Raw genomic sequence first — 22675 nt, forward strand, 5'->3', positions numbered from 1 at the left:
TATCTTACTTTATGTTCAGAAGACAGAAAAAACAGAATTTATTTTTTTTACAACAGAATTTACAACACGCCCACACAGAAACTGTTGTGTTTTATTATTGTTGTTGTCGTTATTAGTTGCTGTTGTTAGTGTGTTTACTAAATTAGCGCTTGTTGCCATCGCGCGGCATATCTTCTGCATCACGTAAAAAACAAAACCTGCACCACGTGACGTGACAGCAGGCAGGTTCCGGCTCGTGGTTGCCATGGCGACGACTTGAGGATTTGATGCGGAGAGTCAGTTAGCATTCGGCAGGAATTAGACTACGCTGCTGTAATATCCGTGAGTAAGCGAACAAACTATTCATATTTTTTGTAGCGTTTTAGCAGGTCTTAATGTGCTAAAACGAGATTAGCAGTGTATTTTACAGGCAATGTATTAACTGCGCCGTTATAGCGCTATGTTGTGTTGCCCGGTCCTTCTCGTTCAACAAATGCACCTCTGTTTATTTGTTAGTGTTAAACTGAGTTAGCTAACCATAAAGACCAAAGCCACAGTCTTCTGTATTAGGTAAAGAACTAACTTACGCTTAAAAGACATTACAGGATATCTGCACAGCTGCAGCGTATTAACGTTATTAGTAAATGATGCATTGATATAATACTATATTGTACACTTATTGTATGAAGTATGCTATGTTAAGTGAAGTCATTCAAGTTGTACAGAGTAAACACACAGTAGGTCTTTTCTGATTGTGCTGACAGTGTGTGTCTTTCACAGGTGAGTTTCCCCAGACAACCTGACCCTGACAAGACAATGCAGTTCAGCCCTCCTGTCAGCAGAGACAGGATCATATCTACATTTCCAAAGGTACACTCTCTAAAGCTACCTTATGTTAAATATTTGCAGGCATTTTAATTGAAGAGATCATTCAGGATTAAATCATCCTGTCTGATTCATACTGCAAGTCGTACGCCTGGAAATCCAGCAAGTGTTTTAAGCGAGCACATCTGCAGTGAGGCCCCTCTATATGGAAGTCACATTTTCTCATGATACTAATCTTATAATGAGAAAATGTGACTTCCATATAGAGGGGCCTCACTGTAGACGAATCCGCCAGGATCACAGGACTGCAGCTAATTCTGCTGAAATAAAACATCTTCCCATAGCTGTGTTGTGTACTACTTTTTTCAGTAGGGGGGTTATATTAATGGTAAATGTTACCTATTCACTTTGTTTATGCACATATCTGGCCTTATTGTAAATAATTCCAAAATCCAAAGTAATGAAACAGACATAGTCAAGTCAAATCACCTTTATTTACGTATATAGCACTTTTTACAATACAGATTGTAAAGCAGCTTCACAGTGATAACATGAAAATAATACAACACAGATCAATAATATTATTGAAAATTAAATGTCCCCAACTAAGCAAGCCAAAAGCCAAGGCAACAGTGGCAAGGAACCAAAACTCCATCAGGTGACTGAATGGAGAAAAAACCTTGGGAGAACCCAGGCTCAGTCGGGGGCCGGTTCTCCTCTGGCCAACGAAGGAACAGTGATTACAAAACAAATTGGATCGAAACATTAAGAGTATTGGTAACACTTTACAATAAGGTTCGTTAGTTAACATTAGTTAACTACATTAGTTAATATGAACTAATAATGAATAGCACATATACAGCATTTGTTAATCTTTGTTAATGTTATTTTCAACATTTACTAATACTTGATTAAAATCTTGTTAACATTAGTTAATGCACCATGAACTAACATGAACAAACAATGAACAGCTGTATTTTCATGAACTAACATTAACAAAGATGAACAAATGCAGTAACAAATGTATTGCTCATGGTTAGTGCATGTTAGTAAATACATTAACTAATGTTAACTAATGAACCTTATTGTAAAGTGTTACCAGAGTATTTGTCCATTTCCATCTGTTAGTAAGTCGAAGTAATCACGCCGGTTTGGAGACGAGATGTTGAGGATCAGTGCCGATGGCTGTCGTGTCGATGAGTCGGGATGGATCCAGGTGCAGGTCCACCATAGAGGGTCCATCAGGATAAACGCAGAAACTAATGTTAGCGTAGACACCATCCTTCTTATGATGGTTCTGGTTGATCTAAACTAGTAACATCTAAACACAGCTTCAACAGACTGGACAAAACTACTATTCTTACACGGGACAACCAAATGACCAAAAGTATCAGGACAACTAAATGACCAAAAAGATCAGGTATTTGATGTTGATTATGACAAGAAGACTGTGTCGGTATTTATTAGTTCTGTCATATTATTATTCTGTAGTGTTATAATCCAGAAGCCTGCCTACAGACGAAGGATGACTGGAATCCAAAAGCCAAGATGGCTTGCCAAGACCGGGCGGCCCGCCTGCAAGGGTATCTATCTGTCTGTCTATCAAATGTCTATTTATTACTTAAACAGTATAATAATTTGTTTAAATATTATCTTCCAGGTTTGACAGGCTTAAAATGTCAAAAGCAGTAGTGGTTGGAGATCTGAATGTGGGAAAGACATGCTTAATAAACAGGTAGAGTGTACAGGTTTACTTTAAATGACACATGTTGTATCTTTCAGAGACATTAATGTTCATTATGTTCTCGTATATCATAGGTTCTGTAAAGATGTGTTTGAGAGAGACTACAAGGCTACTATAGGTGTTGACTTTGAGATTGAGAGATTTGAGCTATCTGGGCTCCCCTATTCTCTTCAAATGTGAGTAGTTATTTTCTGAACTATTTAAAGAACAAATCTGTTCATTTGAAAATGTAATGTGTTTTATATTCATTTTTGCCCATTCCAATGTTTGTAGATGGGACACTGCTGGCCAAGAAAAGTTTAAATGCATTGCATCAGCATATTACAGAGGAGCTCAAGGTAAAATGTAGATTCTCATTTAATTCTCTAGATACGAGTCTGTTTAAACCCTAAAATAATTTCTGTTTCTACTTTAAAAGTTATTATTACTGTCTTCGACATGGCGGATATCAAGACCTTGGAAAACACACGGTAAGTTTTTTTTTTTTTTTGAAATTGGGAATATGTCAGTTTTTTATTTATTTATTTTTCGTTTATTTGTTTCTCAGACAGTGGTTATCAGAGGCACTGAGAGAAAATGAACCAAACTCCTGTTTTGTTTTCTTGGTTGGCACAAAAAGAGACCTCCTGGTGAGAATAGCCACACACACACAAGCATGCATAATTGCATATGTACACATACATGTAAAAGCTATGACTAAAGGGGTCCTATTATATATTTTCTTTTACATTTTCATCTAATGTTGCGGTGAACATGAAAAAAGTTACATTCACACAGTTATTGTCTACATCAGTGCACACTGTTTCTGAACTTCCTGAAACACTTCAATTGTAGTCTTGAGTTTACTTCCAGAAACAAACACATCACAATATTCCTCATTTAAATAATTCCCACCCAATGGCATAGGTAAAATAAAGTGCCGAGGCCTAGTTGAGTTGCATTAGTAGTGCGTTGAAACTCACGGTTATGGTAAGAGGTGTGATATTTCCCAAACAGGCTCAAAGCAGTTGACCAATCACAACACACCAGCCCAGCTGACCAATCAGAGCACAGAGTGCTTTTCAGAAGGAGGGAGTTTATTGAGGAACAGATACAAAATACAAAATAATTTGTTTTTTAAACATTCAAGTATGAAAACATTCTGCTAGACCACAACAACAAAATTAAGACAAAAAGGGCATAACGCCCTGTCTTTGTGTGAAGTCTGCAGAAGAGTGCGAGAGAACAGAGAGGGATGCTATAAACATTGCAGCAGAAATGAACGCAGAGTTCTGGTCGGTGTCCTCAAAAACAGGTACATTCTAAAAGGATAAGAATACGTATGCAATGTCCATTAGAAGGATTATAAGACAGTTACAACACGTAACTCTTATTACTATTGATTTGAAGGGGAGAACGTCCAGGAGTTTTTCTTTCGCGTGGCATCTTTGGCTTTCGAAGATGCCATTCTGAAGGACCTGGAGACAGAACCCAGCACCGCTCAGATTGGTGATGGAAGTATTCTCAGTAAGAGATTCCTCTCTAAAATCATAAAACAGAGATGTTCACAAATGTAAATGTTGTGAGGTGTATGTTATTGTGTATGTTGGTGGATGATGTGGCTTTGTTATTTTAGATAATACAGCACTGGAAGATGCACAAATAAAGCCGAAGAAGTCGTCCTGTTGTTGATCAGAAGGTTCAAGAAGATAAGGAACCAATTTGTATTAACAGAATAAATATTTAACATGGTTAAAAAAGTAGTGTTTCTCCGTAAACTAACCAATTTCTGAGTTGGTGCATCATGAATGTACTCTCTGAGAGGGACCACCTTATCCAAACACATACAAAAATAAGGGACAGATATCCAGTATGAGTTTGATTTATAGTGTAGTATACGCCTTATTCACGGCAGCGCCATCTTTGATTTTTAATGAGAATGAAAGCGAGGCTGTGAGGGATAGTCATGCATCTCTTCAATGGGCTGTACTGTTATTTAATGTGTTTTCGGATTGTTCTGCTCATGAAACACTGAAAAAATATCTTTCCAAGAAATTTCAGTTGACAAAAAACTCCCGACAATGTAAGCTGTGGAAAATTGTAAGTATCTAGCAGTTTTATTCAGCTTTTTACAGCGGATGCCATTGGAAACACGGTAAGTCTATCCCTCACAGCCTCACTTTAATACCTGTCATGGCGCTGCTCTGAATAAGGTGTATTAACCTCAGTATTTCACACTGCTCAATAAACTGCCATTTAATGATTGTATTGTATGTTATTTTGCAACCTTTTGTACTTGTTTATTTTCCTTTGGCAGATGAAATAAACGTATACATTATAATGGAACAGTGTATACATTTTTTTTTTATCATTATTTGTCTTTACATTACCCAAGCTTGAGAAACCTACATGTTCAGCAATATTAGAAGGAAGCATGCTGTTTATCAGTAAATAAGCATAGTTGACAGTGAACAAGCATAATCATAAAGTGTAACAGATGGCTGCATAGTAGATTTATTATTCTACAAAATGACACTTATATCTTCTGAAATGGTAAGATTTTCACTTTGAAATTGTATTCTTGAAAAGAGAAAACATTGGAAAAGAAAACAGAACGCTGCGTGCATAGTTTTCTCCGCAGCAAGAGCTAGTATTCAAAGTTTATGTGGAATTTGAATGTTTAATGAGAAAGGGCTGGCAAAGGTGACCATGTTAACTGTTTCTATCACTTGTAACAGTATATATATTTTTGTATTTTAATTTCATAATTACTTTGTTCATTGTAATGTCAGAGCCACCACCCTCTAGAATATTGGAACAAGTAAAAGTGAAGTACAATAATATTACACAAAATGGTAATCTTTACTAGGTTACTTATACTGTTCTCAGTCTCTTTTAAAAAGACACTGTTATATGACATGCATGTCTGTATATAACAGCAACCAAGAAAAAGGATAGTCAGATCCTATCCTACACCTCAAGATTTGTTATCACAACTTTTTTCTTTTGTCAAATCAACTTAGATGAATAATGTGTTTCAGATAACATAATATTTTGAGTTTCTGTTGATTAAACCAATCTCCATATTATTAAAATCAAATTTTAATTTCAATAAACTCAATTTTAAGGCAACCATGGTACTTATTTTTTTAAGTTAAATTAGTTTAGGTGCTAAAAACAAGGAATATAAATTAAAAATTACAAAAAAATATATATTGAATTGTAGTTCCTGCCATCAAATTAAAGTACAGTAAGCAGCTATAAGGAAGAAATTGTTTTTGTTGAGGATATTATAAAGTAATGAGTGTTTCAAGAGGAAATTTGTAACCTATACAGTCTGATTCATCACATTTAGCTTGATGTTTCTGATAAGGTAACATTTCTGTCCACAGAACATATATCCTTCACAGAGTTAGATGATACTGATGTGATCTTCAACCAAAGAAACCATAGAAAAAGACGCAGACGGAGAGGAGGATAATGGCATTTGCGTTGACCACGTTTCTCCATAGAGGTTTTTCAGTGGTGTCGGTGAGCTTCAACTTCATCTCCGCCTCCTGTTCTTTAGTCAGTTTAGGGGCATTGCCTTGATCAAAGCCACAGAACCAGTTGTACGCCTTCTTACAACAGCCGGGTTCCTCACGCTCCTCTGTAGGGTCAAGAGATGAACAGAAACGGTTGTTATTGATTATTAAAAGCTAATATGTTACATGTGCAATGTGATTTACACAAATAAGACATTTGTCTGGATCAACATCCTTTGTTTTTCCTAGAACAATCTACAATCTAATCAATTAATCATAGCCATAAACTAGTCTCAGTATCAGACGGTCCACTCAAAGACACCCACAGTCCGTTTACTGAACCACGTGATGCACGTTGCACACAAAAACTGTGAGTGTTACCTGTGCTTTGTATCAATGATTATGTATTTGGTGGCTTGTGCAGACGTACCTTTTGTTTCCATAGAGTTGGAATCCTGTTCATCAGTCCAGTCATCTAGCTCCAGATCTATCCTCTCCCCAGTGTTGTTCCTCAAGCTCCAGCAGAGCCTGTACAACTGCACAACAACAAGGGGCAACAGAATGAGGGGCTGTGACAGAGAAATAAAGGTCTATCTATCTATCTATCTATCTATCTATCTATCTATCTATCTATCTATCTATCTATCTATCTATCTATCTATCTATCTATCTATCTATCTATCTATCTATCTATCTATCTATCTATCTATCTATCTATCTATCTATCTATCTATCTATCTATCTATCTATCTATCTATCTATTTCAACCCAAACGTTTGAACTATAATGTTATAAGCATAATATGTGTATTTCAAGTGAAATCTTCAATTGCTTCTGCTGATTGAACACTTCCTTCGATTGCTTCTGCTCCTTTCTGCCTTGCTGCTGGTTTGCCAGCTGGTTTGCCATTTCTTGTTGTTTATATTTCTGAATATAGTCATCAACATATCTTAGATATAGTCTAATATTGCCTATCACTTTAATCTGACATTGCTAGATTTGATCTAAATCGCTATAGCTTTTATCTTATCGCTAGCACAATACACTAGTATCTCGCTAGCCTGTTAACCTGCCATCCATGTCTTCTCCTGTTATTGTCACATGCACTTCGTGTCACATGCATAGCATAAGCTTTCTTTGTCAGTACTGAGGGCTTTACATGTGATAAATGCAGGGAGATAGTCAGGCTGACAGAGAAGATTTTAGAACAGACACGCATCCAAACTTTAATCAAGGATAGTAAGAGTGCAAGGGCTTTAGATACTGATTTGGATGCGACTAGCTTAGTGAACTCTGTACATTGTTCGGTTCTGGCTGTAAAGCCCATGAAGCTGTGAGACGCTGTAGTTGCGGGACAAAACACAGCTTTTCTGTTCAGATTACCATAACAAATAGATTCTCCCCACTCAGTGAAACACCCACTGAGAATTCTGTTGAAAGTGCCTTAGTTATTAGCGATTCTATTACACGGAATGTGAAAATAGAGACAACAGCCACCATAGTCAAATGTAGAGTGCCTGAAATCAAAGCAAATTTAAAAGTGCTGGCTAATGCTAATCGTACATTCTCTAGGATTAATATTCACGTCGGCACTAATGCTGTTCGACTTTGCCAGTCAGAGATCACTAAAATGAACGTTAAAGAGGTGTGTGAACTTGCAAGTTCTTACTAGAACCAGGAAGTATGACCATATTAGCCCAGTCCTATCAACACTGCATTGGCTCCCTATTAAACATCGGATACATTTTTAAATATTGCTGATTACTTACAAAGCATTAAATGGTTTAGCTCCCCAGTACTTGAGCGAGCTCCTAACACATCATAGTCCTTCACATTTATTGCGATCTCAAAATTATGGGCAGTTGATAATACCTAGCATATCAAAATCGATTGCTGGCGGTAGATCCTTTTCCTATTTAGCACCAAAACTCTGGAACAGTCTTCCTAACATTGTCCGAAGCAGACACACTCTGTCAGTTTAAATCTAGACTAAAAACACATCTCTTTGACCTCTGAGCATAAACATTACACATTATCAGTATCCTGGTGAAAAGGACATTTTGTGTAGACAAAATAAAAAATTTAAAAACACACCGAAATGTTTGAAAAAAAGTGCACTTTTGTTGATTGTTTGTGATATTAGCACTAAGAGTTTTGAAAATGTACAGCTTACTTGTGAAAATAGTATACTAAAGCGGAAAAAACTGTAAATGTAATAATTGTGGTACAGAAGCATGATTAATAACACTGTAAAATACTGAAGAGTATCAGAAGAGCTTACATGTTTGTCGTCAATAGGTTTGGTCATGAGGGAGATGCCCAGTATCAATATACAGGACAGGCCGAACAGCATCATTCCAAAATAGAGGTAGTGCACACCGCAGATGATCGTGGGACAGTTACTGGGGCTCACGCAGCTGCCGGTGCCATAGGCAAACTCTGCTATCATACGCGCCAGACCCACCAACAGACCAATACACAACCCGTAGAAAGCGCCCTGTGAGGGAATATCAACACTATGTGTCAATAGATACACAATTTACAGCAAGACTTTGATTTTCTGAAAAAAAAGTTTTGAGATTATTAATATCAAGCTGAATTTAACAAGCAACATGGATATAAACCAAAATATATAAATGGATACAAAGCAAAATGTATAAAACTGTAAAATGTGAAGGACTGACTCACTGCTTCATTTACTCTCTTGCAGAAAATGGCGAGGATGAAGACAGCGGCGATGGGTGGAGCCAGATAACTGGTGCTGGACTGAATGTAGTCGTAAAGCTGGCCGCTCTGAGCTGACTGAACTATGGGGATCCACGCGATACTCACGGCAATCAGAACTAGCATGAACAACCTTTACGCATGAACACAGGCATCTCAGAGCCTTTTCACATCATTTTCACAAGGTAACACAAACAGACACAAAAACGCACCTCCCTGCAATCATGAGCTCCTTCTCTTTGGATTTGGGACGGATCTTGGTGTAGATGTCCATGGTGAAGAGTGTGCTAGCGCTGTTAAAGATGGAAGTGAGTGAACTCATCAGAGAGGCCAGCATGACAGACAACATCAAGCCCCTGAGACCTTCAAAAACACACAGAGCAGTTTAGACCCATAAAACCAGATAGATCTATCAAAGCATGTAAAGAGACAGATTATCTAGGTTCCTAATGTAACATTACGTCAGACTGACGTCATGGGGTCTCGTCTGGGAGCACAATCACCTCAAAGCGGTAACAGAACAAGTGATATTTGCATCCCGAGTCACACCCACCTGGACATAAGAGTATAAATTAGACCGGCATTACTTAGTCATTCATGTTTTGCTGAGGAGCCGAGACAGTATCCCGGGCCGGCCATTCAAATTTGTCAAGTTTAGGGCTGTGGGATATAGTGTCTCTGTTCCCTCCTTCAGGGAATGGGGTTTACATTAGTAACCTAGATGTTCCCATTCAGTCAGTCATGTTCAACATTATGTCCCTATAGAACCACCTGGTCCCAAAAGGGAGTGGCGGGAAATTTGGACACGTATCCGGGCCAGGGTCTCAGAAAAGGATGAGACAAGGACAACCCGGAATCTAGGCACGATTCACTGACCGAAAATGCCTGCTGATTCCCCACCCTCCTGAAGGAAAAACGAGTGCCGTCTCCAAATACTGGATTTTAAGCTCAACCGAATCATGGCACATGGCATGCTAGAGGAGTGCGATGTTCGCGGGGGCGGATCCAACGAAGAAGATCCCACTGTTACCCTCAGATCTCCCAGAGTGCTATCCTTTAGAAATTTACTCTTTTCATTAATGCTGAATTGGAATAAAAAACGATCGCAGTGGAACTGCATGGCTCCGAAGCAAAATATGAATGAAGTGAGTAAAGCCGGTCCAATTTTATTGGCTCGCTTTGTCACCACTTAGAGGTGATTTGGCTACCAGGCGAGACCCCATGACATCCGTCCGACGTAACGTTGAACATGACTGACTAAACGGGATTGGGAACTAGAAATATCAGGATATTACCGTTTGGCATCAGGTCCACCACTAGTTTAGGATAAGCAATATTACTGCAGCCCACACTGGCTCCACAATAATAGTCACACTCTTTTGGATCCACACATGCAATCTCATCTAACACAAACAAGAGAATATACACAAACATTAGTTTCACTAATAGTCTTTGACTGTTAACTGACCTTCTGATGCAATTGACCCTTCGCAGGGAGTTTGATTGACAGGCGATCTGACCAATCATAATCCATCATTCGCCGCATCCGCAGTCAAGAGAGTTAGTAGGTTAACGTTGAAGGATTTGAACTTCAAAAAACGGAGTGCACCGACGTCTTTCCGTGTTTAAAACAACATTCTTTCTGATGTTCATTCACGTTTATTTGATGCTAGAAATGAACTAGAAGGAACAGATTATTTTGTGAGAAATACATGGACCAGACTTTATTCTGATGGGCAAAGGTAGTTCTGTGACACTAACAAAACCTAGTTGGCCAATGGCATATAAACATTAAAGTTGCCATTTAATATCACTCACTCAGGAATAAGTCAACATATTTGCTAACATTTACAAAAGAGTTTATCCGTTGCCAATGCTGATGCTGCCAATCGTTCTCACCTGTGTACAGCACTCTGCTGATCATGCCAGGGAAAACCATGAGGAACATGGGCAGAAGTTTGAGATAACCGCACAGGATACAGCCAGCTTTCACATGGGACAGGCTCTTGGCAGACAGACAGCGCTGCACTATCACCTAAAACAAGATGAGTGTTTGTGTGAATAACCCAGAGGAACATTTTAGTGCTCAGAATCCAGTGTTTCCCTATATACATTGATTCATTTGTGGCGGCCCACCTCAATATCAGCATTGATCGCTACAAATAGATTTCAGTGCTTCCCATTGAATATTGAATAATGTGTGTGAAAACATAAATATCTCCCGAAATGACTGATGCTACATTTTAGAGATAAATCGTCACTAAACTCCGCTCAGAGGAAGAACATCCCCATTACAATGTATTTGACATGAGTGAATCTGTTTATGTCTCCATGCATTTTTTAAAGCTAAAATATTGATAATTTTGGCTAACATTTCACCTAAATTAGCAAATTACCAAACATGGGAGTCTGGAACAGTTAAGCTTTGAGTCTTGTTAATGGGCTGTTGAACTAACTTGAATGTCTTAGCATATTGGACATATATATCTCTTTATTTACTCAGACAATGCTTCTTATGTAAAAAAACAAAACAAAAAAAAACCCCAACATTTTCTATATACGCACAGAATAAAGCAATACGAGAATATAGCCACAATCTAGAAAGTATTACTGGACAAAAATGAGTCAGCAACCTTGATAAATGGATCAGTACCTGGTCAGTGCACCAGTACCAGATAGCCTGGATAGTAAGACCAAAGACCATTCCAGGCCAGGGCAGATTTCCGGTGATAGGGTCTCTGAAAACGTGGAATGAGTCCGCACGAGGGGTGTAGCACGATTCACTGATGTTTACACCCACCACTGACGGGATCGCATTCATGTAGCGGTCCTTGAAGTTCTCATAGCCTCCGACCTCATTGAACGCTGAAAGCAAAAACTGGTGATGTTGAAGCAAGTAGTCGTTTAGCAGACTTTTTTTTTTTAAATCCAAAATGTTTAAATACAGAAAAAAAGTGAAGGAACGTACCAAAGCCCATGAGAATGAATGATCCCACAACCATGATGACGGTCTGTAGGGTGTCGGTGTAGATGACTGCAGCTAGACCACCTGTAGAAGAAATAGTGAGCAACTGAAAAAATCAAGTTCTTTTGGCATTCATGTTGGTTGCTCTTTTTATAACATGGTCAAGAAACATTAAATTTAATGATTTTACAGAAGTACTAGAGGCTAAAGTTTGTGAACAAACTTTGATGCTGGCTTGAGAGAGCCCAAACTTGAACTAGGATTCGATCACAGATCGCCTCGTGCACAGCTGAGGCAAATCTCTTATTTTGGCAGCTTTGGAATTCCATACCAACAGTGATATTGCTCCAACAGCTAATTTCATTATTTATTTATTTATTTATTTATTTTTTAGATTTTTGCTCTTTCTAAATCAGATATATACAAATTAGCCCAGTAAGAGTACATTTATTTGAATGCATTAATGAGATTGCGATTGCGTGTGTGAATTAGTCCTACCGTCTCTCTATTAACTGTGAAGCTGTGAGTTGTTACTTCAAAAGTAGAAAGAAATCTATGTTGTAACTGATCATTTGTAAGCTACTTTGTGTAATTCATCACAAAACAGCATTGACAATGAGTTTCTGCGATCCTGAATGTGTCTCTGTGTGTGCGATCTGCAAGTGATGTGTGAACTTTCTGTGTGCGCGTTATTATGCATCAGCTTATTAATTTAAAACAGCGATTAACTAACCACCATTAAACTGTTGGAACGTGCATTCACCCAATCAATACGGTATATTATGGAGCCAGATCAGTCCCATTAATATTTCACGCAAAAAAAAAAAAAAAGATTGGCTATGCATGATTCACACATGCATAGCCAATTTCAAAGGCATTAAACCTAATTCAAGTGCACAAAATATATTCATAAAATACATTTCACAAATGCAAAGCACAACTCATAGAAATACAAAAAGTTTGGAATGTTTCAAATTTCCGAGTTTATCCTTGAATCTGAATGTGCAAAGCATCTTTCGTGTGTGTATATTTTTGTGTGTGAATCTTTCCTGGCAGTGCTGTCCTCCCACTCGGGTCAGTCGTACTCTTTAGCTAATCAGATTTAAGCTTATCAATCGTCCAATCATAATCACGTGAGGGCGTGCCTACGTTGATTTTACGTAATATGCTTTCGACCCCAGTTCAAGTCATGCTAAAAAACTTTCACGTTCGGTTCACTTGATATTGTGTCAGAGTTGACGCCATAGATTTATCTCCTCCTTTGAATCTACGGAATCCTTATGAAATTGCATAAAGCGCAATAATGTGCTTTGGCCTCTTGCTTCTCATAACACGCTGCTCCCCACCTCAAAGCGGCGATCTGTCATGCATAGAGTACAAAGCGCTCCAGCCACTCACTCATGCAGCGGCGGTCTGTCATTTATAGAGTGCAAAGCGCAACAGCCACTCACTCATATGTGCAATATAAGTAGCCACTCAATCATTCATTGCCTTCTGTGATAAACACTTGCTTTACCATTGTTTTCTCATATGGATGTGTAGTATTGCTTACACTAACCTATACCTGCCGGGATGGCTGCCATTCATTGCTTCCTATAATCAGAACCAGATATGCCGCTGTTGCTCATATGGGTTGCCTTTCTAATTATTTGCCTTTCTATAATAAGCATCAGCTAAATGGCTATTTTTTTCATAGGGGCTATATTTTTTTCATAAAGTCTAGTGTTTATATATATATATATATATATTTATATATATATATAATACAGTGCAAGTTTGTTGTATTTACGTCAACAGACCTGTTACTGTGTAAAGAGCTGTAATCAGCAGCAGAATAATCACGGCCAGGTAAATGTTCAGTCCCAGAGCTTGGTTGATGAAAATGCCCCCTGCAAACATGTCCCCCTGAGAGGGGGAAAAGGGAGAAATATTATTTGAACTGTCCGTTTCAAAACAACATCTTTATCTTTATAATCTAAACCCATATTAGTCTGACTTCACATGGCAATAAAATATATTTCCACATGGAAATCACCGCTATTTCAGACTATAATCTGTGTTAGTGCAGACTTATGTAAAGATTATCAGCAAACTAAATACAGAGGCTGGACAGACAGCACCATATTGTGAAAATGTTGGCAAGTTCCAAATGATTTTTCAGATTGCAGTAAAACTTTATATAAAAGCATAAGGGAAAGTGTATATTTTTGGTCTTTTCAACTGAAACACAAACTGGTTACAACTTAATTTACATCTTCAGTAGTAGTTATTTTAAATGTTATTGTACTTGATGTGTGCACATAGTTATAATTGGTGGGAAAAAAAGAAAAGAAAAAAGCTGCTTTCATAATAATTAACAAAAATAGCAAAATGCTTTTAAAATAGTTTTCGATTGAGTGTAGCATGTTGCACCACTGATAGTATGTTAAAGTTTTCTAAAAGTATTGCATGACAAATACCTCTCAAAGTACTATGTTATCCTTTCATACATGTACTTTTCTGTAAGGTCTGAGACAGATTTTGGACTCACAGAGATTTTGGTGAAAACGTAGAGAAACAAGGACAGCACAGAGAGATAGATACGGATACGATGGCCACCAAAGCGTTTCTTCAGGTATTCCGGCATGGTCACAACCTGCAGATAACATCAATAAAGACCATAAAAATCACACCACAGAGATAAAGTACACATTCATGTTGTGTAAGTAAGCAATATTCGAAAGATTTGTTCTGTAATGCTGGTTGAAGAGGAAGAAATGTAAGCATACCCCAGCCTTTATGTAGATTGGCACGAAGAGCCATCCCAGAATAATCACAACAAAAATAGCCTGAGAGGGGAAAAAGAGATTGTAATTACAGATATTTGATTTTATATTTTCTACACATAATCCCATCAGTGTTGTTATTGTAAATGGGTAACACTATAATTAGGTTTCATCTCTTAACATTACTACATTAATTAATAAACTAACAATTAACAATAATAATACAGCATTTATTAATGCTAATAAATGCAAATAAAATAAAGTTGTTAATTAAGATTAATAAATGTTGTTAAATATATTGCATTAACTAATATATTAACTAATGAATGTTAACTAATGAAACCTTACAGTACTGTAAAGTGTTACCACTACAAATATAAAAAAAATATATATTTTCAAAAATTAAGCTGACATAAAATAAAAACTATAAACTTAATTATAATTATATTAGAAAGGATAAATATTACATTGGCAACTAACTGAAATAAAATTAATTTAAATCAAATTACTTAAATTACTAAAACTTTAACTGAAATAAAAATAAATTATAGCTAAATAAAAATATATTTTTTTAAAACTAATAAAAATGAAAAACGTACATAAGTAACAGTAAATGACCAAAACTTAAAATTAAATTAAAATTAAAATTAAACCTGAAAATGTAAAAATAAAAATCTAATTTTTAAATATTAATAAACATGACAATATATAAATATTAATTGGTTCCTAAAAATAATTGGTTTAATTGGTTCCTAAATATATTATTAATATTACTGTCCTGTTACCCATGTACATACTATGTACTTAGAATAGTAATTACAATTACTAGGTTCTACTAACGCTAAACCTACCCCTAATCCTACCCCTAACCTATGTACCTTATATTAGCCAGTACTTTCTAGGTAAGTACACTGTAAGTACTGCACTGTAAAAGGAAGGTTACCAATAATGCATAGTATAGTACCTTCCAATTAATTATTATGTAGTTGTTGTTGTTGTTGTTTTTGTGTGTGTGTGTGTGTGTGTGTGTGTGTGCGTAGAAAGGCAGGCATAAAATAATAATTAAAAATCAGTTCTGCATATCTGATATTTTTAATTATTAATACAAAATTATTTATAAATTTCAATAATACACTTATATGCAAAATACTTTATAAATTCATGACACACATCATAATTATTAAATATCATAAATGTAATTATTATGCATTTTTATACATACATTCCACTCAAAGCCTCCAGTGGCGATACCAGCAGCCGCTCCACTTCCTGCTAGTCCCACAAATTGCCCACTTCCAATGTTACTTGCAAAGAGAGAGCCTCCAATCTGAAAAAAAGTTTAAGATACTTTAGATGTGCTTCATATTATATTTTCTAATAAACAAACATTTGACATTCAGTGTGAGGGGTAAACTCAACAGAAATCCATGTCCAAGTGATCTGCTACCTTTTTGCATGTCAGAATGTTTACAAAAGTCAATCAGCAAAGGATTGTAATTACAGTTGTAATTGTAAATTAGAACATTGTCGAGACAATCAAGTTGACTTTAGGTTTTTTCTTTCTTGCCGGGTCTGTTTGACATATTCAGTATTTGTTACGGTAGTTGGCTATTTCATTTCCATAGAGACTGTTAGGTTACTCGCGTAACCCTCTGAGAACAAAACGAGGTATCTTACCCAGCTTCCCTACTCCCATAACACGAGGGAAGAACGTGCTTAGAATGTAGTTTTGGGGATCTGTATATTGGGAGAGGTGGGCTCTTTGTCATGAGTTGTGATTGGTCTGCTTTTGGACAGACGGGGTCTAATTGTTACTTCCATGAGTTTTCAGTTGTCTTTCGAATGTTGTCAGGGATTCTGCATTCTGTATGAGGGTGGGGAGATCATTCCACCACCATTGAATCATGGATGAGAATGTTCTAGAGAGTGATTTTGTGGCTCTCTGTGATGGTACCACGAGCCGCCGCTTATTGACTGATCGTCGGCTTCTGGCAGGGATGTAGACTCGTAGGAGCGAGTGAAAATAGGAGGGAGCTGAGCCTGTGGTAGATCTATAGGCAAGCGTCAATGCCTTGAACTTGATGCGAGACACTAGTGGTAGCCAGTGCAGAGAGATAAACAGAGGAGTGACGTGGGCCCTTTTGGGCTCATTGAAGACAAGATGGGCTGCAGCTTTCTGGATGATTTGTAGAAGTTTAGTTGCACATGATGGAGGTCCAGCCAGAAGAGCATTGCAGTAATCTAGCCTAGAAATAACCTGGACGAGAAGTTGTGTTACATGCTCACTTGCTCAGTTAGGAAAGGCCTGATCTTCTTGATGTTGAGCAGTACAAACTGGCATGATCAAATTGTGTTTGTAATTTGGTCTATAAAGTTAGGCTGGTCATCAAATATTACTCCAAGATGTCTGACCAACCTTGATGGTGTGATTGATAATTAATCTAGCTGGATAGTGAAGTCGTGCTGTAGAGACGGATTGGCAGGGAGGATGAGAAGCTCAGTCTTTGCCAGGTTGAGCTACAGGTAATGTTCCTTCATCCATGCCGAGATGTCCGCCAGACAGCTTGAGATATGTGCAGCTACTGTGCACATGTTGAAATGAGAGGTAGAGCTGTGTGTCATCGGCATAGCAATGGTAAGAGAAACCATGTGCCTGGATGATGGGTCCCAGTGATGTGGTGCAAAAGGAGAAGAGGAGGGGTCCAAAAACCAAACTCTCAGGAACCCCTTGAAGTCAGTTGATGTGCTTTGGATACCTCTCCTCTCCATGCGACCCTGAAGGACCTACCTGTGAGATAGGACTCAAACCAGTGAAGGGAATGTGTTTAATGTGGTTTTTTAAGCAGTGGAGTTACCCGAGCCTAATTTAATGCCGTAGGGAAAATGCCAGTTAGGAGGGATGAGTTGATGATGTGTGCAAGTGCTGGTAGATATGTGGCAGAGATGGCTTGTAGAAGGAATGAGGGGATGGGGCCTAGAGGGCAGGTGGTACTTCTATCTATATCTCAAGTATTAATCAATGTTTATCCTTCTAAATATTAAACGATTTGAATGACTTCATGAAGCTTATGAGATTTAGGTAGTTATAGACTTGCATGTCATCTCACAGGAACATGCTCCATCCTTGTTTTTGAAAAAAAAAACACCCAACACGTTAAAATATTACTCTTCTAGCTGACCATGACAGTCTAGTTACTGGGGTCACTCGGGCCTGTCTCCTTTGTGACTGATTCACATTTAAATGCTTTTTTACTTTAATCTTCGTCTTCAATAATGGAGAAGATTGTCTGAAATTTACTGAGTTAAAATAGTTAAACTAGTTGTAGGAGACTCAACTAGCATAATATGGGCAGTTTAAAATAGCATAATATGGAGACTTTAAACCTACCTCTGTATATTTTAAGCCTCAATTTAGTCCTGGAGAAGCTCTAGTCCTTCCTACAGTAGGTCTACTTTTTAAAACCATGACAGAGAATCTGGTAATCTGGTTTAAAGGGCCATTTTAGTCTAGGACTAGGCTTAATCTCTGTCCAGGAACCCACCCCAATAAGTTTAAGTAGTATATAACGGTATGGCTTGCTCAAGCCAACATAATCATTGGTCAGGCGATTGATAGATACTTCATCAGCAGTTTCAGTCTTGAGTAGCACATTACGACAATTCACCACATTTTGCACACTGATTGATCACTATTGATGTAGTAAATGATCAGGCAATGTAATTTTGTTTATTTCCATCACATCTGGGCACAAAAAAAAAGCTTTTAAGGTTTAAAGCTTTGTCATCCACCATCCAGGTCCATTTCCTTACCGGCCACCACACCATACTTCTACCAGCCAGGAAAAACCCTCCTACTGTGGATCGATTAGTCCGTACCATTGCCTTTGAACAGAAAGAGGCATTACATTCACCAAAGTGTTCCAGAACATTTCAGAAAAAAATCACATTTGACATTATATGGTGTCATACCTACAGACACATTTCACTGGTGAAACTAATGAAGCCCTTGATTAGTTGCATCAGATGTGCTTGAGATAACACATTTCGCAGATTTATACTGTCGTGAAGGATGTCATGTCTATTCAGGGTTTGTGTTGAGCCATTTCAATTATTTTTGTTTGATTTGTTCATAGGTCACAGCTGAAAAGTCTGCAAATTTTGCTAACAAACCTGATTTGGAACGGGGGTTGAATAATTTTAATTACAACTAAAGATCAAAAGAGGTAACTAAAAGATACACACCTTAACTGAGGACTCTAATCAGTCTGTAACCATATGAACTAAACGGCGGGGAACAGAGGAGTGTGTGTTAAATTCTGAGTTTGTTTTATTAGGCCTGGGACACACTAGAAGATTTTGGACTCTTAACCAATTTTAAAACTGTGAGAGACTGCACACCTGTCGATTGTAGTAACATTTCCACAGTGAGACCAAATCTCACATACCCCTTTTCCACCAGCATGAACCGGATGCTAGTTCTAAGAGTTCTCGAGTTTGCCTTTCCAGAAGCTAGAGAGGCACCACAGAGCCAGGTCTTACATCACTGTATACATATCATGTTGCCCAGCAATGCTAAACAGAAACACACCAGGGTCGTTTGAGATGGTTCGGACAGCCTCTGACACAAGTGGTTCTTACTTCTAGACCAGCAATGTTTTGCTCTACTTAAGAACCACTTTTCCTGGTTCCAGAGCTAGTGCTTTGCGTGTTGACAGACGAAGAACTGATTTGAAACTAGGCTCTGGCTCCGAACCAGCACTGCCTTGGTGGAAAAGAGGTAATATAGACAAGATCAAACGTGACTTGAGAAGAAAAACTAATTGGGGACGATCAATGTCATCAGCTGGATCCCTTGGCATGAGTTTTGTTAAACAAAATAGAAAAAAAAAAGATCTTTTTCAATACTCCACTTCGGTCGCATGTTTGGCTGTTGGTGGAGCCTTCTCACTTTCATTGGCACCACACAATTGGGGATTTTTTGGACAAAAAATAATTTGGGACAAGCCTTGAATAGTGCAACCAGGATGCAAATCGGGATCAAAATTGGCTTAAATTCTTGTGAGTCATGTAAAATCTTAAAAAGTGTGTGGCCAGCCTAAGGGGCTGATTACATGACACTGTCTTCAACTAAAAACATCAAACTTTATATGCGTCTTGGCCATTCATTTACATGGCAACAGCGTTTTGGGTGCCTAATTTTTTTTTAAACTGGTCTCCAAGTAAATAACAAAAATGTGAATCTGTGAAAACTATGACGTCAACTGCATGCGTATTAAATGTTCAGTCTATAGTGTTTCATCGCCATCTTCAACGCCATACAGTGTTTTTAGTCGTTTCCACGGCTCCGTGTGAATGGGCATCATTTTGACAACGGTGTTGTCTGTACGCGGAAAACTACCGTGCTGTGTACAACATATAGCATGCAGTGACAAGGATAACATTATCAAGCTAGAAGCAATGACAAGCTAGTACATAACAAGGAAACTGAAACAAACAGAAATACAAAAAATAAACATGACTAAAACAAACTCAGAATTTGATGATTATATATTATATTTAATTTTTTTTTTTGTAAATTCTGCAAGAATCCTCATTCTTTCTTTAGACTTCTCACCCAGCCCATGTTCATTTATATGTTGACGCAAGGTTCACAAGTCAATGGTAGAAAAATGTTGGTGGATGTAAACTGCTGGCCACTTACCCATACTCCCACTGCCAGAACCACCAGAAAATATACAACAATCACCGAGATGTCCGCTGCATTGTTAATATAAATGGTGACATTTCTTCTGTTCTCATTGCGGAGATAAGAAAATCCCAAATAATCTGCCCCCATTTTGATGGTGTTTGAGCAGGGCAAGTGGAGCACCACACACTGCGTCCCTCTCTGACACGATGGTAAAGAGACCTGACTCAAACGCTCACCTGCAGGCGTGTGACCATATGTGCACACGCTTTCACTTATACGTTTGTGTCTACAGATGGGTGTGACCTCCTCAGAGTTAATTATAAAAGTGTGTTTGTGACTTACAGCTGTCAACATCAGATATTAAGATAATTAATTATTAATTTATATAGTGGGAATTGTAAAACTGGGCTCCCGTTTCATTGTTTCAAAGCAGCTTTATAGAAAGTGCATTTCAGAAATGTACATAGCAAAAATAAAATTAGTAAATCATGTATTAATTTAGGGCATAACATATTGATGGCGTTTTAGTCGTCTCTTCATAGGCGTTGAGTCGTCTCTTCACAGGCGTTTAGTCATTTTGTCGCAGGTGTTTGGGCATCTGACGTCTCCGTGAGAGGCTGGATACATACTGGAACTGAAGAACGCTATTTACCTCGGGACTTGTGTCCTGAGATAACAGCAGAAAAACAGATGGGAAATAATTAGCATAGCTGCTGTTCATAATATTAATGCATTCGATCTGATTCAACAGTAGTATGAAAGGTAAGCATTATGTGAATGCTTGGTTAAAAAGATGCATCTTTAATCTGAGCCTCGAACAATATCAGGCAGGCTATTCCTGAGTTTAGGAGCTAAATGTGAGAACGCCCTCCCTCCCTTAGTGGACTTAGATGTCCTAGGAATGACCAGAAGCCTCGAATTTAGTGATCTTAAAGAACTTACTTGATTTTTTTTTTTTTTTTTTAAATATCCAATCTAAGTTTTTAACCTCGAAATCACTGTTTTTTTCTGCAGTGTCAGTGACTCTGGCCTGCAATTCAAGATGAACAAAAAAATTACTGCCATGTGTATTGACTAATCATATTAAATCATTGTAGAATTTCAGGCACGACCAATCATATTAAACAGAGACATAGCAAATGCACTGGTCCCTACTTGATTCTTTGGGAATCTGTGCAGTGTTGTCTTGCCTTGGCAACCAAAAACATACTTCTTTGGTGACATATTGCAGTGCAGCCGATCATGCACAGCCCCCCCCCCCCCCCCCCCCCCTTTAAACTGTTATCTATTGTATTTTATGTTGTTGGATATCACAAAACAGAATACGAAAAAGTAGGTACTTTATCTTACATCGGTTTGCAACGATTCTCCTTTCCCCCACAATGCATTGCATTACGTCGCCTTGGGGAGAGAATTTCCAAAGCCCGCCTTGTTGAGAGCGACGAGTAGTAGATGAGAGTATTCAGATTATAGACAGCCCATTCTCACTCCCAAGGCGTCAGTTGAAGCATTTGGACATGCTTAAATATCTGACGGTTTAGGCGCCCTTTAGCGTCAGTTAAATGACGCCCTAGGATCGCGTGTACCCTACCCCCACCCCACACCTAAACCTAACCGCGTCCTCTAACTGACGCTTTCCTTTAGCGTCAGTTAGATGACGCATTAGGATCGCGTCATGTAAGTGACGCTAAAGGGCGCCTAAAACGTCAAATATTGAAGCATGGTCAAAGGTGACGCCTTGGGGTGAGAATGCGTTGTTATAGATAGATAAATAGATAAATACATAGATATAGAGAGATAGATAGATTAGATATATAGACAGACTAGATATATAGATAGACAAGTATAGAGAGAGATAGGCAGACAGCATAACGTTAGCGGATATAGCTAATGTTAGCAGCTAGATAGAAATATATAGTAGACTGTAGATTGACAATGGTGAACTACTGTGTTTGTGCTGGGTGTAAACACACACACACACACACACACACAATACGAATATATGAAATGTATAATTCCACCCCTAAAAGCTAGCATGATGCTTTCTATTTCTAGATGACAAAGACAAACTTTATCAGTACTATACGACACTATGACAAAGGTTACCGGTACTTATCTGAACTAACATCATGATCATGTACTGCCACTAGTTATAAAGAAAACGTTGATTTTTCACTCGGTGCTATGCAATGACCGTAAAAAAAAAATATGTGTCATTATTGTGCAGTGCTACTCATAAGTTAAAACGGCTTGCCATACTGTAGCTCGTAGACTAGCTCCAGTGCTCATTTCTGAGTTGCTTAATGATAGCAACTCACCAGGACACTTCACCAACTCTCCACTCATTCTCCTCGGTCCATGCATTTAATTGGCTTTGACGGCCATCAGTTCTTGGCAATTGCCCTCTCACATCTAGCAAGTTCAAAATTATAAGGCTGCGGGCCATCATGCATGTTGGCTCTTCTTGCCAACTCTTCCTCA

At 38.0% G+C, this 22675-nt stretch overlaps 2 protein-coding genes across 3 annotated transcripts; one reads left to right on the forward strand and one right to left on the reverse strand.

The window, feature by feature from the left end:
- Nucleotides 1-233: 233 nt before the first annotated feature.
- On the forward strand, nt 234-4274 carry rab36 (RAB36, member RAS oncogene family). 2 transcript variants are annotated; one of them, XM_039675745.2, is made up of 11 exons: nt 234-325; nt 760-849; nt 2296-2387; nt 2465-2539; nt 2623-2724; nt 2822-2886; nt 2967-3018; nt 3096-3177; nt 3752-3842; nt 3938-4054; nt 4164-4274. In XM_039675745.2, the coding sequence occupies exons 2-11, from the start codon at nt 796-798 to the stop codon at nt 4217-4219; spliced, it is 786 nt and encodes a 261-aa protein (XP_039531679.2). In that variant the 5' UTR covers nt 234-325; nt 760-795; the 3' UTR covers nt 4220-4274. The 2 variants fall into 2 exon arrangements, with proteins under 2 accessions (XP_039531679.2, XP_039531678.2); XM_039675744.2 differs by having other exon boundaries at nt 234-321.
- Nucleotides 4275-5613: 1339 nt separating this feature from the next.
- LOC120482846 (sodium/glucose cotransporter 1) lies at nt 5614-20460 on the reverse strand. Its single transcript, XM_039677508.2, has 15 exons — nt 20207-20460; nt 18316-18387; nt 15728-15832; nt 14509-14568; nt 14271-14375; nt 13540-13645; nt 11744-11824; nt 11429-11640; nt 10675-10810; nt 10071-10178; nt 8988-9138; nt 8740-8908; nt 8333-8548; nt 6482-6587; nt 5614-6176 (listed from the first exon to the last, which is right to left on the reverse strand). The coding sequence occupies exons 1-15, from the start codon at nt 20339-20341 to the stop codon at nt 5962-5964; spliced, it is 1977 nt and encodes a 658-aa protein (XP_039533442.2). The 5' UTR covers nt 20342-20460; the 3' UTR covers nt 5614-5961.
- Between the last annotated feature and the right edge of the window lie 2215 nt (nt 20461-22675).

Source organism: Pimephales promelas, chromosome 23, assembly GCF_988280905.1.
Source record: "Pimephales promelas chromosome 23, fPimPro1.hap1.1, whole genome shotgun sequence".
NCBI lineage: Eukaryota > Metazoa > Chordata > Actinopteri > Cypriniformes > Leuciscidae > Pimephales > Pimephales promelas.

Coding starts and splice junctions, on each gene's coding strand:
- LOC120482846 (XM_039677508.2), bottom strand. CDS start 20,341: ATGGGGGCAGATTATTTGGGATTTTCTTATCTCCGCAATGAGAACAGA. Junction 9,139..10,070: donor GGTGGACCTGATGCCAAACG/GTAATATCCTGA, acceptor GTGTTTTTGAAG/GTCTCAGGGGCTTGATGTTG. Junction 6,177..6,481: donor CAACTCTATGGAAACAAAAG/GTACGTCTGCAC, acceptor TTGACCCTACAG/AGGAGCGTGAGGAACCCGGC.
- rab36 (XM_039675745.2), top strand. CDS start 796: ATGCAGTTCAGCCCTCCTGTCAGCAGAGACAGGATCATATCTACATTT. Junction 2,540..2,622: donor AAGACATGCTTAATAAACAG/GTAGAGTGTACA, acceptor CGTATATCATAG/GTTCTGTAAAGATGTGTTTG. Junction 2,725..2,821: donor CTCCCCTATTCTCTTCAAAT/GTGAGTAGTTAT, acceptor CAATGTTTGTAG/ATGGGACACTGCTGGCCAAG.